Source organism: Mauremys mutica, chromosome 2 (assembly GCF_020497125.1).
Source record: "Mauremys mutica isolate MM-2020 ecotype Southern chromosome 2, ASM2049712v1, whole genome shotgun sequence".
NCBI lineage: Eukaryota > Metazoa > Chordata > Testudines > Geoemydidae > Mauremys > Mauremys mutica.
This window is the reverse complement of record NC_059073.1, coordinates 115177996-115191358: the sequence shown is the minus strand read 5'-3', so window position 1 is coordinate 115191358 and position 13363 is coordinate 115177996. Positions and strand designations below refer to the sequence as shown.

At 46.2% G+C, this 13363-nt stretch overlaps 1 protein-coding gene across 7 annotated transcripts in view; it reads left to right on the top strand.

The window, feature by feature from the left end:
* PHACTR1 (phosphatase and actin regulator 1) overlaps positions 1-13363 on the top strand; it is a 302761-nt gene that overhangs the window by 217441 nt on the left and 71957 nt on the right. For 6 of the 7 annotated variants that reach the window (XM_045006116.1, XM_045006117.1, XM_045006118.1 and 3 more), the window contains 2 exons: positions 6835-6999; positions 9398-9604. In XM_045006116.1, the coding sequence (XP_044862051.1) occupies positions 6835-6999; positions 9398-9604 (372 nt within the window). The remainder of the gene's footprint in view (positions 1-6834; positions 7000-9397; positions 9605-13363) is intronic. The other variant, XM_045006115.1, reaches the window with a different exon arrangement.

Here is a 13363-nt window from a genome sequence, read left to right as displayed (position 1 = left end):
TGAGTGTATCCGGGCTGGGAATCCATAAACTGAGAAATATTTTTCCCACAGTACTCGAGCGACAGTAGTGGCCTTCTGATCACGTGTGGGATATGCCTGCGCATATCGCGTATAATGGTCGGTCACGACTAGAATGTTCCCAATATTCCTCTTGTCTACTTCTAAGGACAAGAAATCAATGCAAACCAGCTCCAGAGGTTTGTTGCTGGTGATGTTTTTCAGATATGCAGCCCTCGTGGGCAGAGTTTTCCTTTGAACACATCGAGAGCAGGTTTCACATTTTCTGCGAACATCTTCAGCCATCCGGGGCCAATAGAACCTACTGCGAATAAGTTCCAGGGTCCTCTCCATTCCTAAATGTCCAAAGTCATCATGCAGGGCCCTCATGGCCAGGCCTCTGTACTCTTTCGGCAGCACTAGTTGGGTCCTTTGTTTTTGTAAAGGATCTGTGGTCACGCGGTGTAGCACTCCCTGAATCAGTTTTAGTTTGGTCCATTCTCTCAATAGCAGCTTACCTTCTGGGTTGGGCGGGACAACCGCAGCTGGGCTTCGCCCCTCCCTTTTGGCAAGTAGTGTATCACGGATGTCAGTATCTTGCAGCTGGGCTTCCTGCCAGTCAGCCGCATTGAGCACGGGCAAGGGAGATTGGTCCAATGCAATATAGTTCACTGAAGCAGAAGGCACGCATTCAGGGGGAAGGCCCAAAGCTTCAGCAACACATCCATGAAGGCTCTCATGGGCCTCTGGCTCTCTGCGACTCACGCTGCAAATAGCTCTCACTCCATCTGTGGGTATCACAGCAACTTCAGGTGTCTGCGGACGTCTGGACAATGCATCTGCATCTACATTGCTTCTCCCGGATCGGTATTGAATGCTGAACTCATAGCTAGCCAAGGCGGCCACCCATCTCTGCCCTGTAGCATCCAACTTAGCACTTGTTAGCACATAAGTCAGGGGGTTGTTGTCTGTCCACACCTGGAACTGAGCACCATACAAGTAGTCTCGAAATTTCTCAGTGATGGCCCATTTCAAAGCCAAGAACTCCAGCTTGTGGATGGGATAGCGAGTTTCACTGTCAGACAGTCCTCGGCTGGCAAAGGCTACAGGTTTGTGGTGGCCTTCCTCTTCCTGATACAGTACTGCTCCCAGACCCTCCAAACTGGCATCAGTATGCAGGATAAATGGTTTGCTTGGATCAGCAAAGACTAGGATGGGAGCATGAGTTAGGCGAGTAATGATTTCCCGAAAAGCCCTCTCACATCTTTCATCCCACCGTGGCCCAAATGGTTCGAAAGGGCCATAGTGTCTCTGCACAGGAGGCTTTGGAGGCCTCCTCTTATTCCGGGTCTTAGATTTGTACTTGTTGCACTGGTATCCCCTGGTAAGATCATTCAGAGGTTTTACAATTGTGGCATAGTTCTTCACAAATCTGCGGTAGTAGCCACTAAATCCAAGAAAGGTCTTGAGTTCCCTGTAGTTAGTGGGACATGGCCAGGTAGTGAGTGCTTCTATTTTATCGGGATCAGTACTCACGCCCTCTTGGGACACGATGTGACCGACATACTTTACTGAGGTTTGGCAGAACTGGCATTTGTCAATTGAAAGCTTCAAACCATATGCCTCCAACCTATCGAGCACTTTAAGAAGTCTTTCTTCATGTTCCTCCAAGGTTCTTCCAAACACAATCAGGTCGTCCAAGTAAACTAACACTTGCAGTAAATTCATGTCTCCCACAACTTTCTCCATAAGTCGTTGAAATGTGGCAGGGGCCCCAGAAATCCCTTGGGGCATGCGTTCAAACTGGTAGAACCCTAACGGGCAGATGAAGGCTGTCTTCTCCTTATCCTCTTCTCCCAGAGGGATCTGGTAGTATCCACTCCGAAGATCCAATACAGAGAACCACTGGCTACCTAGCAAACAGTCCAAGGCATCTTGTACTCGAGGCATGGTGTATTGATCAACTGTAGTGCGCCTGTTTAGGGTGCGATAGTCAATACACATCCGGATTTTTCCACTCTTTTTACGAACGACCACAATGGGTGAAGCATAGGGGCTTCGGGACTCTGTAATGATACCAGCTGCGATCAGCTCTTGAAGATGATGGCGCACGTCTTCCATCTCAGAGAGGGCAATCCTCCTAGACCTCTCCCTGAAGGGTCGGGGATCTTGTAGCCTGATGTGGTGTTCCACTCCTTTGGCACATCCCACGTCCCACTCATGTAGTGAGAACACCTTGGGTCTCTCACAAAGTTTTTTCCTCAGGCGATCTTTCCACTCCTCGGACAGTGGTGAGTCCCCGAAGTCAAACTTTGCAGGATCTATCATTGGAACTTCAGCTTCACATTGCGGTCTCACAATGCTTTCAGGCTCAAAGATGTCTGCAATCTTCTGCCCTGGTTTTACAAACACATCACGGCGTGTTTCATTAGCAACCAGGATAGTCACCTCCTTCTGGGCTTCAGCAGGTAGGGTTATGACTCCACTGAGAACCAGCACTCCCTCTGGGAGCCCTCCCTCGGTTGGCTGCTCTGCCACAGCTAATGTTCCCTTACTACCTTGTAGGCAGGTACTCCTGACAATCACCTCCTTTTCTGACATTGCAGGCACCACCAAAGGGACCGGGCCCGCATACCTCAGTGCTCCTACTGGCAAATCAGGCATCACTTTTCTTGTGTCCTCAATTTTCCTGTAGGCCGCGGCACAGTGTGTGTGTATCACCAAGGTGTTCAGATATTGGTCTCCTGCTTGCTGTCTGCAGTACTCGGCAAGTATCCTAAAGAGGCTGGAGTTGGTCCCTATTAGCACGGACACATCAGAGGCTCCTTTGGGGTCGGGGCATATTAAAGCAGCAGTGTCCACCTCCTGTCTTACCCCAGCAATCTCTTCTGGGAATTCCAGGCGTACTATGACATAGCCCTGATAGGGGTATTCATCCATGCTAAGGCCACACAGGCCAAGTCCTGTCAGGGGCTGTATAGGCAGATGCCCAAGCATCTGCTGGTAGAAAGACTGGAATATGATGGTCACTTGGGATCCCGTGTCAAGTACTGCTCTACATTCTGTTCCTTCAACCTTTACAGTGACCTCTGCTGGGGGTCCTATCAATCCTGGGGGGATTCGGGCCGCATGGTTCCTTCCAGGGGAGCCTCCACATCCTGCAGGCCTAGGCGGCTCCCTTCCCAGGCCCTGGGGCCGTTTCCCGACTTTCCCCAGGTGGTCCTCAGCTTTTGATATACCAGCATGGGATTCTCTGCATTCTGACACCTTGCAGCAATGTGCCCACCCTGGCCACACCGGTAGCAGAAGAAGGATTGCCCTTTCCCTTGCTGACGGGGTGGTGCAGAGGTTCTAAACGTAGTCCTCTGGACCATGGTACCAGAGGGTTCCTTGCACCTCGAAGTCTTTGCTGAATCAAAGGTATTCTCTAGTTCAGTCACTTTCTGTGTCAGGGCCTGCACTTGCTGGATAAGTTCCTCTTGAGGATTCACCATTAGTGCCTTGGGCGTCCGCATGGATGTTGTGCCAGTTGCCTGGTGTTGCTGCACCTCCCAAACCTCGCCAGCTGCCTGCCTCTCTTCTTCCTCTCGGACCTCTTTTATCAGGCGAGAGTAACTTGGTGGATTATCTTGCCGTTCCCTTAATCGAAGGTGGAGAAGGATTGGGTTCTGATACTGAATTCCTCTCACAACCTGAGCCAATCTAGTCCGGTCCATTTGCTCAACTGCTACGGCTCCCCTCATGATGGCTCTCTGTAATAACTTCTCCAACCTCTGGATATAGGCAGAACCCTTCTCTCCCTTTTGTTGCCTTGCATTGAGGAACTTGCAATAAGCATCCTCTGAACCCTCAGTTCTCCCAAAGGCGTGATCCAGGGCCTCCAGGCAGTCCTTCACCTTGACCCCTGGGTTACCGAGCTTTAGGGTGCGAATCACATCTAGGGCTGGCCCCCTGAGACACTCTACTAGTCGCCTTCTCTTTTCAGCATCAGGCACCGCCCACTCCTGCAGCATCTCAGTGGTGTGCTCCAACCAGGGCTCAAATGCTTCCTCCCCAGGTATTGGGGTGGGACCCCCAGAAAACAACCTCAGCTTACGATAGGGGCTTGACTCAGGGTGGGGTGGCATAACTTTCTCTAATGCTTGCCCCAAAGCCTTCACCCACTCATCAGGTGAAGGGGCAGGCTCCTGTTGTGGGGCTTCCGGCTTAAGGCCCACCAGACCCGCCATATCAGCCAAAGTTTTTCCCTCTTTCCCCAAAAAGGCTGACATTTTCTTTAAAAACTCTACATCAGGGGTAGGGGCTGGTGAGGGCTGGCTCCCAGTGGTTATTACCTTCCACTCACCATCTTCCACTGCTATCGAGCCTGGAACCTGTAGAGGGTCCACAGCCGAGGGCAGCTCACACAGTACAGCAAAAGCCCCCTCCTCCCTCACAAACATGCGCCCACGCATTTTGCACTTACGCAGGTACTCAGTGGATGATCTTAAGGTAGGTTCTATTGAGCCCTCATCAACTGCCTCCAGCACCCCCGTTACCAGAAGACAGTTCCTGGGGTCAATATTCATCCCCTTGCACCAGTCCTCTAACAAGAGTAGGGCCATTATACAAACTCTAATCTGTTACAAATACAACAGGTCAAAACAACAAGGTAATTTGCAGTTTTCCCAATTCAATGGATCACTCAAGATGTGCTTGCGAGGGGTACTGACCCAGGATCCCGGACGAGCCCCCAAAAATGTAACCCCTCTGCCAGGCTGAAACGATAGCAGCAAGGGCCAGGTTCAATACCTAGGGGTCCCTTCCCCACAACGTAATGCAGACCAGCTCGAGCCCCCACCCAGTGACCTGGGAAAATCTTACACACACCCCTGGGCACCTCGAAGAGGCAATACTTCCCCTCTCGCAAGCACAGACTCTTGGTGTAGCAGAAAAGGTTTAATTACATAAGATAAACAACAACAAGCATGAAATTTGGAAAATACCTCAACTGGAGTTCATAGGTCAAACCGTGAGCAAAGACCCACCCCAGCAACTTGGGCCGTGTCCTTCTCTCTGGGCCCTTGAGTCCAGCAACCCCCCTAAATCACCCACAGTCCCAAAAGTCCCACAATTCAAAAGTCTCTGTCCCGGGTCAGGCAGCCCAGAGTTCAAGAGTCTCTTTGCAGAGGTCCCCCTCCCCAGCCTAGGTAGAAAGGGGCACCTTACGTGGTTCGGGGCCAGCTGCCCTGCCTCTTCGTGGGGTTCTGCTTCCCTTAGTCGTCCCCGCAAACAGCTCAGCTCCGCTTACTCTGTGGGCTGCTCCACTCTGCCAGCTGCTCTGGTCCACCAGCTGTCCTGTGATCCGCTCCAGCCGTCCTCACGAGCTGCTCAGCTCCACTCACCCAGTGGCTGCACAAACTGCTCCACTCTGCTCTGCCAGTATTGCTTCAGGCTCCCCCACTCATCAGCACAGTGCTCTCAGCTCAGCAAGTCCAGCTCTTCAGTGATTTCAGCTCCACTCATTAGCACAGTGCTCTCAGCTCAGTAAGTCCAGCTCAGCAAGTCCAGCTCTTCAGTGATTTCAGCTCATAGTAGGGGAGCCCCAGTGAATTCAGCTCAGTAACCTGCATCTAGATTCTTAAGGGAATCAAAAGTTAGCTCTGACATTCCACAGTGGAGAGAGGCACAGGTGGAACTGGTGCTTCTGGCTCACACAAGGAGCCTGCACCACCAAGTACAGATACTGGCCCCCAGCCTCTCTCCTCTCAATGGGTTTTGGAACCCATGTGCCCCATCTAGCAAGCGCTATCCAGCTGACAATGAAACCCCCCATCACAAGACAATTTTGTAGTTCCCCATTTACCCAATCAGGGTGACAACATTTCATTCCTCCTGCCCCAATAACAACGAAATTGGGGGCTCCCACAGCTGTGAAAGTAACCATCCCATGCTGCTTTGCGGTATGCTAAGTGGGGTGGGAGTGCCCATGCAAATAACCGAAATACCAATGCAACACTTTCCGCACTCCCCATAATTTACCACCAGATGTCAGGGTGGGGCTCATCCTGACTCTGCTTACATTAGTCATCACTTTACTTAAACTCTTGGTCATGCTGGGAGCTTTAATGGTTTTAGTGGTGTGTGAAATAGGGATATATGTCTGTGATGTTATTTATATGTCTCCTATGTCATAAAAACAAGTGGAGAGGAAACAAAATTAATACAAAAGCTTCATAGCATCAGTTCAAGCACATTCTCCTCCCCCGCTTCGCAGGTTTGGCAGAGGTGCAATACAACTAGGTTTTTGGACCATATAAAGGTAGAGAAGGAATGGGGATCATTCACATTTGACCACATTTCCCATTCTCATAATTATTTTCTTGCCATAATCCCATTTTTCAGGATGTTCCCAAATCTTGAAACCACTTTTGAAGTGAGTGAAATGCCATTAGGTTGCAAAATTGCATGTCATTATGTTGCAACAAGACATCTCAACCTGACATTGCAGAAAATTGTCATTGCAATATACCCAGCTTGTAACACTATGATACAAACACCATGACATTGTGAAGGGGGAGTTTATTCTGCTGGAGGAACTAAGAAAGATTTCTGGGGAATGTAAATAAGGCTGCTGTAAATACAGGCCATGCCTAAATAAATGTTACATAAACTGTTGGATTGTATGCTGTGTCTGTTGGATGTGTAGTCACCATTTAGGTACTTGAGCCATGAATAACCCACAGGAAACCACAGCTTTAGGGCAGTCTCTTTGCAGACACTGTTTTATTTAAATTCTTGTAATATCTTACTTATTCTTGATCTATTATCATTGTGCTTTCTTCCAAATGCTATCAGATGGGGAGCTTTCCATACCAAATGAAGGATCATTGGAGAATGGGCAGGCTCTGAGCTCCAGCCAGATTTCACTACCAGGCCTAGCAGAACTGGAATCAGGTTCCGCGTCTGGGGAACCCTGTTCGTATGAGGTGCACCCAACCACAGATATCATGGATGGGACAGGTAACATTTCTATTTTCATTCTAAGATACAAAATATAGAATTTTTTCAACATTATGCTCTTTAAAGCTTTTTAAAATTGGCTTCTGGTGGTTTTTGGTCTTGAATACTTAATGTTTAACACACAGGAGCGCTCTTGACATACAGGAGTAGATATAAGCCAGAACCAGAACCTCAGATCCAAACACTTCAGAACTTGGGGAAAGTTTGGATTCAGGTCCAACTTCGTAACTCGGTCCCAGCTGTATGCAAGGCTACAGACTGTGGTTACCGTCTTTCTGTAAATATACTACTAGTGAGTAACACACACAAATCAGAATGCAAAGTAAAATCTTTGTACGTTTCAAGTCTGGAAACTGTAGAGATTTAATTTCATTTTCTCATTGATATTCTGTGTTCTCTGCTATTTGGAAAGAAGATTTTGTAATGAAAGCAGAAACCTAGCAAGTCTTGCATACTTTCAGATTTAGAGAGGAGGGTTTTATGTTTCACTGTTGTAACAAAGCAAATAGCTTGGTAGGTAATGCTGAGGCCCTAACATGCAGGGGGACTGTGATAAGGAGTTCTGAGGGATTCTCACATCTAGAGCAGAATGAGAACATAGTTAAGATAAAAGAAAAGGCAGACCATTTATCATATGGACACAGTTTAGACATTGTATAGCTCAGAAGTAACCTTCTGCTTTCCAGTTCACAAGGTTAGTGCCTCAAGAGCAGCTGCTCAATAAGGAAAGTTTATCACAGGAGCTGTGATATCAGATCTTAGGGTAAATTGATAAGGCAGAAAAGTCTACTCAGACCCATTGGGTCACCGAGTGACAAAAGAGCTATCTTCACATAAGGAGTGTAAAACCTAGTTGTGGATGTGAGGGAGTGACAATGTTCAAATTAGCTTTGGGCATCTCTTAAAAGATTTGGAGTTTCTGTTTTAGATGAGGAACAACCTCCAAAAATCTAGGTACTTAAGCAAACTGAACTCTTTATCTCATGATATTTCAGCACATGTGCTGCTGGTCCTGGAGAGGCACAGGCATGAAAATATGGGGGGGTTGGAGGGAAGCAACCATGTTATTATTTGTATTAACATCAGAAAGGTTTGGTTTAAGTCTTGGACCAAAGTTAATTTAACTTCTTATTTTATCTGACTAATACACCTGTCCCTGGTGCAGATGCCTAGACCCATCCATTCACCAGCTCAAATAGAGAACCTTATGTAAAGAAGTTCTGACTTTGGGAATCTAAAACCTGATCATTCTAAAGAGGCCACCGGTAGCAATCCCTTTCACAGCTTCAGGATGGCTGGCCAGAACCTCCTGTTGAAGAGCACCTGCTTTAGTGTTCAATTTCTGCTTTTGCTGTCCTTGAGAAAGTTAAATGAGGTGTCTCTGGTGAGAAACAACGGTCCACTTGAGCTGCATCTGATTGAATCAGAAGTAACACCTTTGGTTTCAGTAGAATGCCTCTCAAATCTGTTTGACAAGAAAGGGGTCACAGTCTTCATACCTGGGTTGCCGAGATGTGGATCAGTTAGGCCTTGCACCTTTTGAAGAAAAAGAAGGTCAATTATACTGTGCAACAGCAACAACATAACAATTTCCATGTCTGTTATTTTGAGAGAGAGGGGGAATTGGATGGAAACCACAATACCATTCAAATAGTAATGGGAGAAATTCAGCCCCGCTGTAAAAGGCATAGCTTCAGAGAAGAAACTGCTACATAAGAAAATAACATTCTTAAGAACCAAGATGATTGATTCTGGTGTTGCTTTTCAGCTGTACCACTCAGTTCTACAGCAGACTTCAGAAAGCATTTTTGAGGCACGTGGCACAAAATGTGCCTTTCACCAGCTGTGTGGCGACTATTGCACATTGCTCCAAAGAGGAAGAATGAAAAGGAATGTGTAATTGGTATAACTGCATATCTGTGATCCTGCACAACTGTGTGGTCTTCTGAAAATATAATAGACCCTGCCAGAGAGATGGGCAGGATGCCATTGTGTGGACACGTAAACCTGTCGACTAGCTACTTGTTTATTGATTGTGTATTGTTACCTATCTGGAGGGTCTGGGGTTTGACATTTCAAGGCTCTTGATTGTGTTAAAGGTGTGTGGGACTAAATTCAACTCTGGTGTCAGGGAGAGATGCTCCATTGGTTTTAATGGAGAATGACCCAGTGCTGAAATGGCCTGTGGTGTGGGGGTGTGTGTGTGTATGTATGTCTCTTTCTTTCTCTCTCTCTCTCTCTCTCTCTCTCTCTTTGTGTTTTACGATGTTTGAGTAAAATCTATTAGTCATGTTTTTAATCTGCATCTCTGTGCTGCTTTTCTTCTCTTACTATTACTGTACCTGCTGCCACTCTGCTTGTAACGTTGTTGCGTCTATGATGTGGTTGTGTCCTCCAGTGTCTGAAGAGAGCCCCAGATCCAATGAGTCTGGAGTCCTCCTGTCCCAAGATCCTTCAGCTAAACCAGTCCTGCTACTTCCCCCCAAAAAATCTGCTGCTTTCCCTGGAGACCATGAGGACACCCCAGTGAAACAGCTGTCCCTCCTCAAACAGCCCCCTGCCCTGCCTCCTAAACCCATTGCCAGGATTGCCAACCACTTCACTGGTAAGTAGGTGTTCCTGAATGCTCTGCACCACTACTTCCCTTAAAGGAACAGTCCACTCCTGTACTGAGAGTCTTAATGTCTTTCTTTGGTAAAGCTGCTGGGTAGATGTTTGCATGTGTATCGATATTGTTTGTGTGTGTGTCATGGCTGTACTGATACAGCAGGGCAGGGGCTCTCAAACTATTTCATAGTGTAGATGACATCTTGATAGAGATGGATACCTCCGTCTCATCCACAGTCACATAGACTGCCACTCCTCCCAGCCTCCTAATCATGACCCTGATCACCAACATGCAACCTCACCTTAGCAAATACAGCAGTGACTTGGATGGAAAAATAATGATAGGAAAGTACTTTCGTATCTTGAATCATGTTTCATAAGATAAGCCCTTTGTTCTTTTTTGGGGGGGAAATTAATCAGATTCTCTCCCTTTGCTCTTTGTTACATCTCCTCCAGCTTCCATGAGTGCTGTTCTCCCCACTTTTTCCCTCCATTTCTCTGCACATGCTTCTCTTAGACTCATACAGACGCCCCCGGGTTACGTAAACCCGACTTACGAAAATCAGCACTTACGGAAAAAGTTCCGTAAGCTAGAAATAGTTTTTTTGTTTGTTTGGTTTTTTTGCATAATGGTTGGGTATATGTTTCTGACTTACACAAAATTTGAGCTATGCAAGGCATTCCGAAGCGGAATGCTTGCTTAAGTCGGGGAGCATCTGTAGACTCTAAGGCCAGAAGGGACTGTCATGATCATTTAATCTGACCTTCTGCACATTGCAGGCCACAGAACCTCACCCACCCATTCCTGTAATAGACCCATAGCCTTTGGCTAAGTTACTGAAGTCCTCAAATCATGATTAAAGACTTCATGTTACAGAGAAGCCCCCATTTACACTAGTTTAAACCTGCAAGTGACCCGTGCCCCATGCTTCAGAGGAAGGCGAAAAACCTCCAGGGTTTCTGCCAATCTGACCCGACTCCAAATATAACATTCAGTTAGACCCTGAGCATGTGGGCAAGATCCACCAGCCAGACACCTGGGAAAGAATTCTCTGTAGTAACTCGGAGCCCTCCACATCCACTGTCCTGTCACCAGCCATTGGAGATATTTGCTGCAGGCAGTCGCAACTCAGCCTTAAAGGCAGTCTCATCATACCACCCCCTCCATAAGTTTATCAAGCTCAGTCCCCTTCTTTCCCAATTACTCTCCCCTCTGGTTTCTTGCTCCTCTGGTTCCTTCCTCATGATCGCTGGCTACCCAGTCCCCTTCTCCATGGCTTCCCACTGGTGGATGCTAGTGGAGACTGACAACTCCAATTCCCCAATTGCGCTGTTCCTGCTCCAGTCCCTGAAGGATGCTCCGGTTTCCCTTCCTGCTGTGTTAGAGACTGCAATGGAGGCAGGTTATGCAGTCTTCCCTGCCTGGTTTCCAGCTGCTTCTACATGTATCAAGGCTCTTCTTTGCAATTAAGAGCCCATTATCTGTAAAAGCTATTAGAAGCAAGGAGGAACAGTCAGCCGTATGTGACCAGTCAACCCTCCCTGAACTACCATCAGACCACTGCTGTAGAGAAATATTACAGACGCACACACAAGGACCATGAACTGTTTAAATATTCCTAAAATACATGTCTGTACCTTTTGAGATGTGTGCGTGCACAATTCCCGTTGCTTTCAGAGAGAGCAGCACAGGTTAGGAGGCTATGAACTCCTGGGTTTTAAACCAGTTCTGATAGTAACTCCCTAGGTAACTTGGGCAGGTCACAGTCTTTTTCCCTCAGTTACCCCTCTGATATTAGTACTTCCCTGCCTCAGAGTGGTGTGGTGAGGGTGATCACTTCCTGTTTATACAATGCTACGTGTTACTATTTTTTGCCAGCTCATTTTCTTTTATTTTGACTATTATAAAATAAAAGAATCTTTATGAAAGAGCATATATTGCTTTTCTCACCTGTTTCTACATAGCATTCTATCTGGGGTCAACTGATTTGTGCTTTATTTACTTTTGTTCACTTTTATTTGACATTTATATGGGATTTCTTCATTTTTGGCGCCTGCCACAATCAACTCTAAATTGATTTATTTTTTGCCTAAAACTGTAAACCAAAGTGGCAAAAGCAGGCACCATTCTTATTTACTTCATTTGGGGCTACAGCTGCTTACACCAGCTCAGAATTTGTTTCCTGTCCATTCTTGTAATTCAGTTTACCTCGTGAGTTATTGCTCACAAATGAAGACGCAATAAAGAAACTAACATAAAGGAAAACATCTTCTGCAAACTGTGCATTGTACAGAAACATGAGGGGGAAGAGAGAGACTACCCTGCTCTTTGTTAGATGAAAAAACAAACAATGGATGGAGATTGGTGTCTGCTTCTATGTATTTTGTAAATCAATTTTTTATATAGAGTGAAATCTGTCTTAAGTAACCACTCACGGGATCAGCATGTGTCAGTTGTTTAACAGAGATGACCTTCCAATAAAGGTGATGCAGAATTGTACTCTGTACTTCTGGGGCTACTTTGGAATGGTCTTTAAAGACAGATGGTTGCCTAGTTAGGGTGATTGCTCAGCTCACTCTCTCCCACTCGGGCACACACTCACTTGCATGTAGACATGATGACATACACTCTCACACATAGACAAGATTCACACACATGCACGTGTCTCTGTGGGAGAGGGGGTACAATTTCAGAATTAGTCACAAGGCCCTAGTTTAGCTGGTAGTTGCCTCTTGGTAGAGCTGACAGCTTCACCCTTATAAACATTAAAATCTCAGACCAATAGGTTTGACTTTTTCTTACTGGGAGGGTCTAGGGACATACAGAAATATATGCCTTATGCTACCCTTTTAGACTATAGTAGACTTGCATAATCCCTGAAAATGAGCAGTGTGTCTTAATGAATCACCCTCACCATGAGAGAGCTAAATTAACCCTATTATTTTACTAATTACTCCAGAGACATCCTTAGTTCGTGTGTGAAAGAATTAATAAAATCAGACTTCTGGCGCTCCAAATGAAGATTTTTCAGGATTTCATTGCACTTTCAGTGTCTGTTTTTCTATTGAGGATTTTGTGAGGAGAGTGAAGGACAAATTAAGACATACCATGCATGACTAATAGAGAGTGACAGTAGTTAATGGTCTGGTCGATCTGTTCAAGAAGGATATGAGAGGAAACGTGGTCTTGGAATGAGTTTCATTTCAGGTATAGTGCTGATGTGGAGCTTGCAGAATGCTTCTGATCTTTTATCTTGTTTGTTTATTAAATCAAATACAAGAATACCTGAGCATATATAATTACAAAATCTCCACAGGCCTGGTCAGCAGAGAAAAAAACCCAGATAAATACCTCAAATAGTGTGACGGTTCAGTGCCTTAAAAATCAGACCATCTTCTTGTCAGGAAACTCTGGGTCAAATCCTCATTACCTGCATGAAGAATGACTAAAGGGGTATACAGAAGGGACCTTGTGCAGATCGGGCAGGACTTGGGAGAAAGAATCCTCCCCTCCAACAAGAGCTAGGATCCATCTCACACATCACCACTTTCTGTTCAAGTGCAAGACTATTTGTGACTGAGGCAAGGTCAAACTCCTAGCAGAGCAGGTATAAAGTAAACAAAAATAAATGCAATTAAATTTGGAAAAACAAAGAAACCCTCAGTTTTACTGTGGGAGTGAAAAGGCAATTTCTAATCACATAGATTAGTGCTGTGGCAATTTCTAATCACATAGATTAGTGCTGTTCTGGTAGGC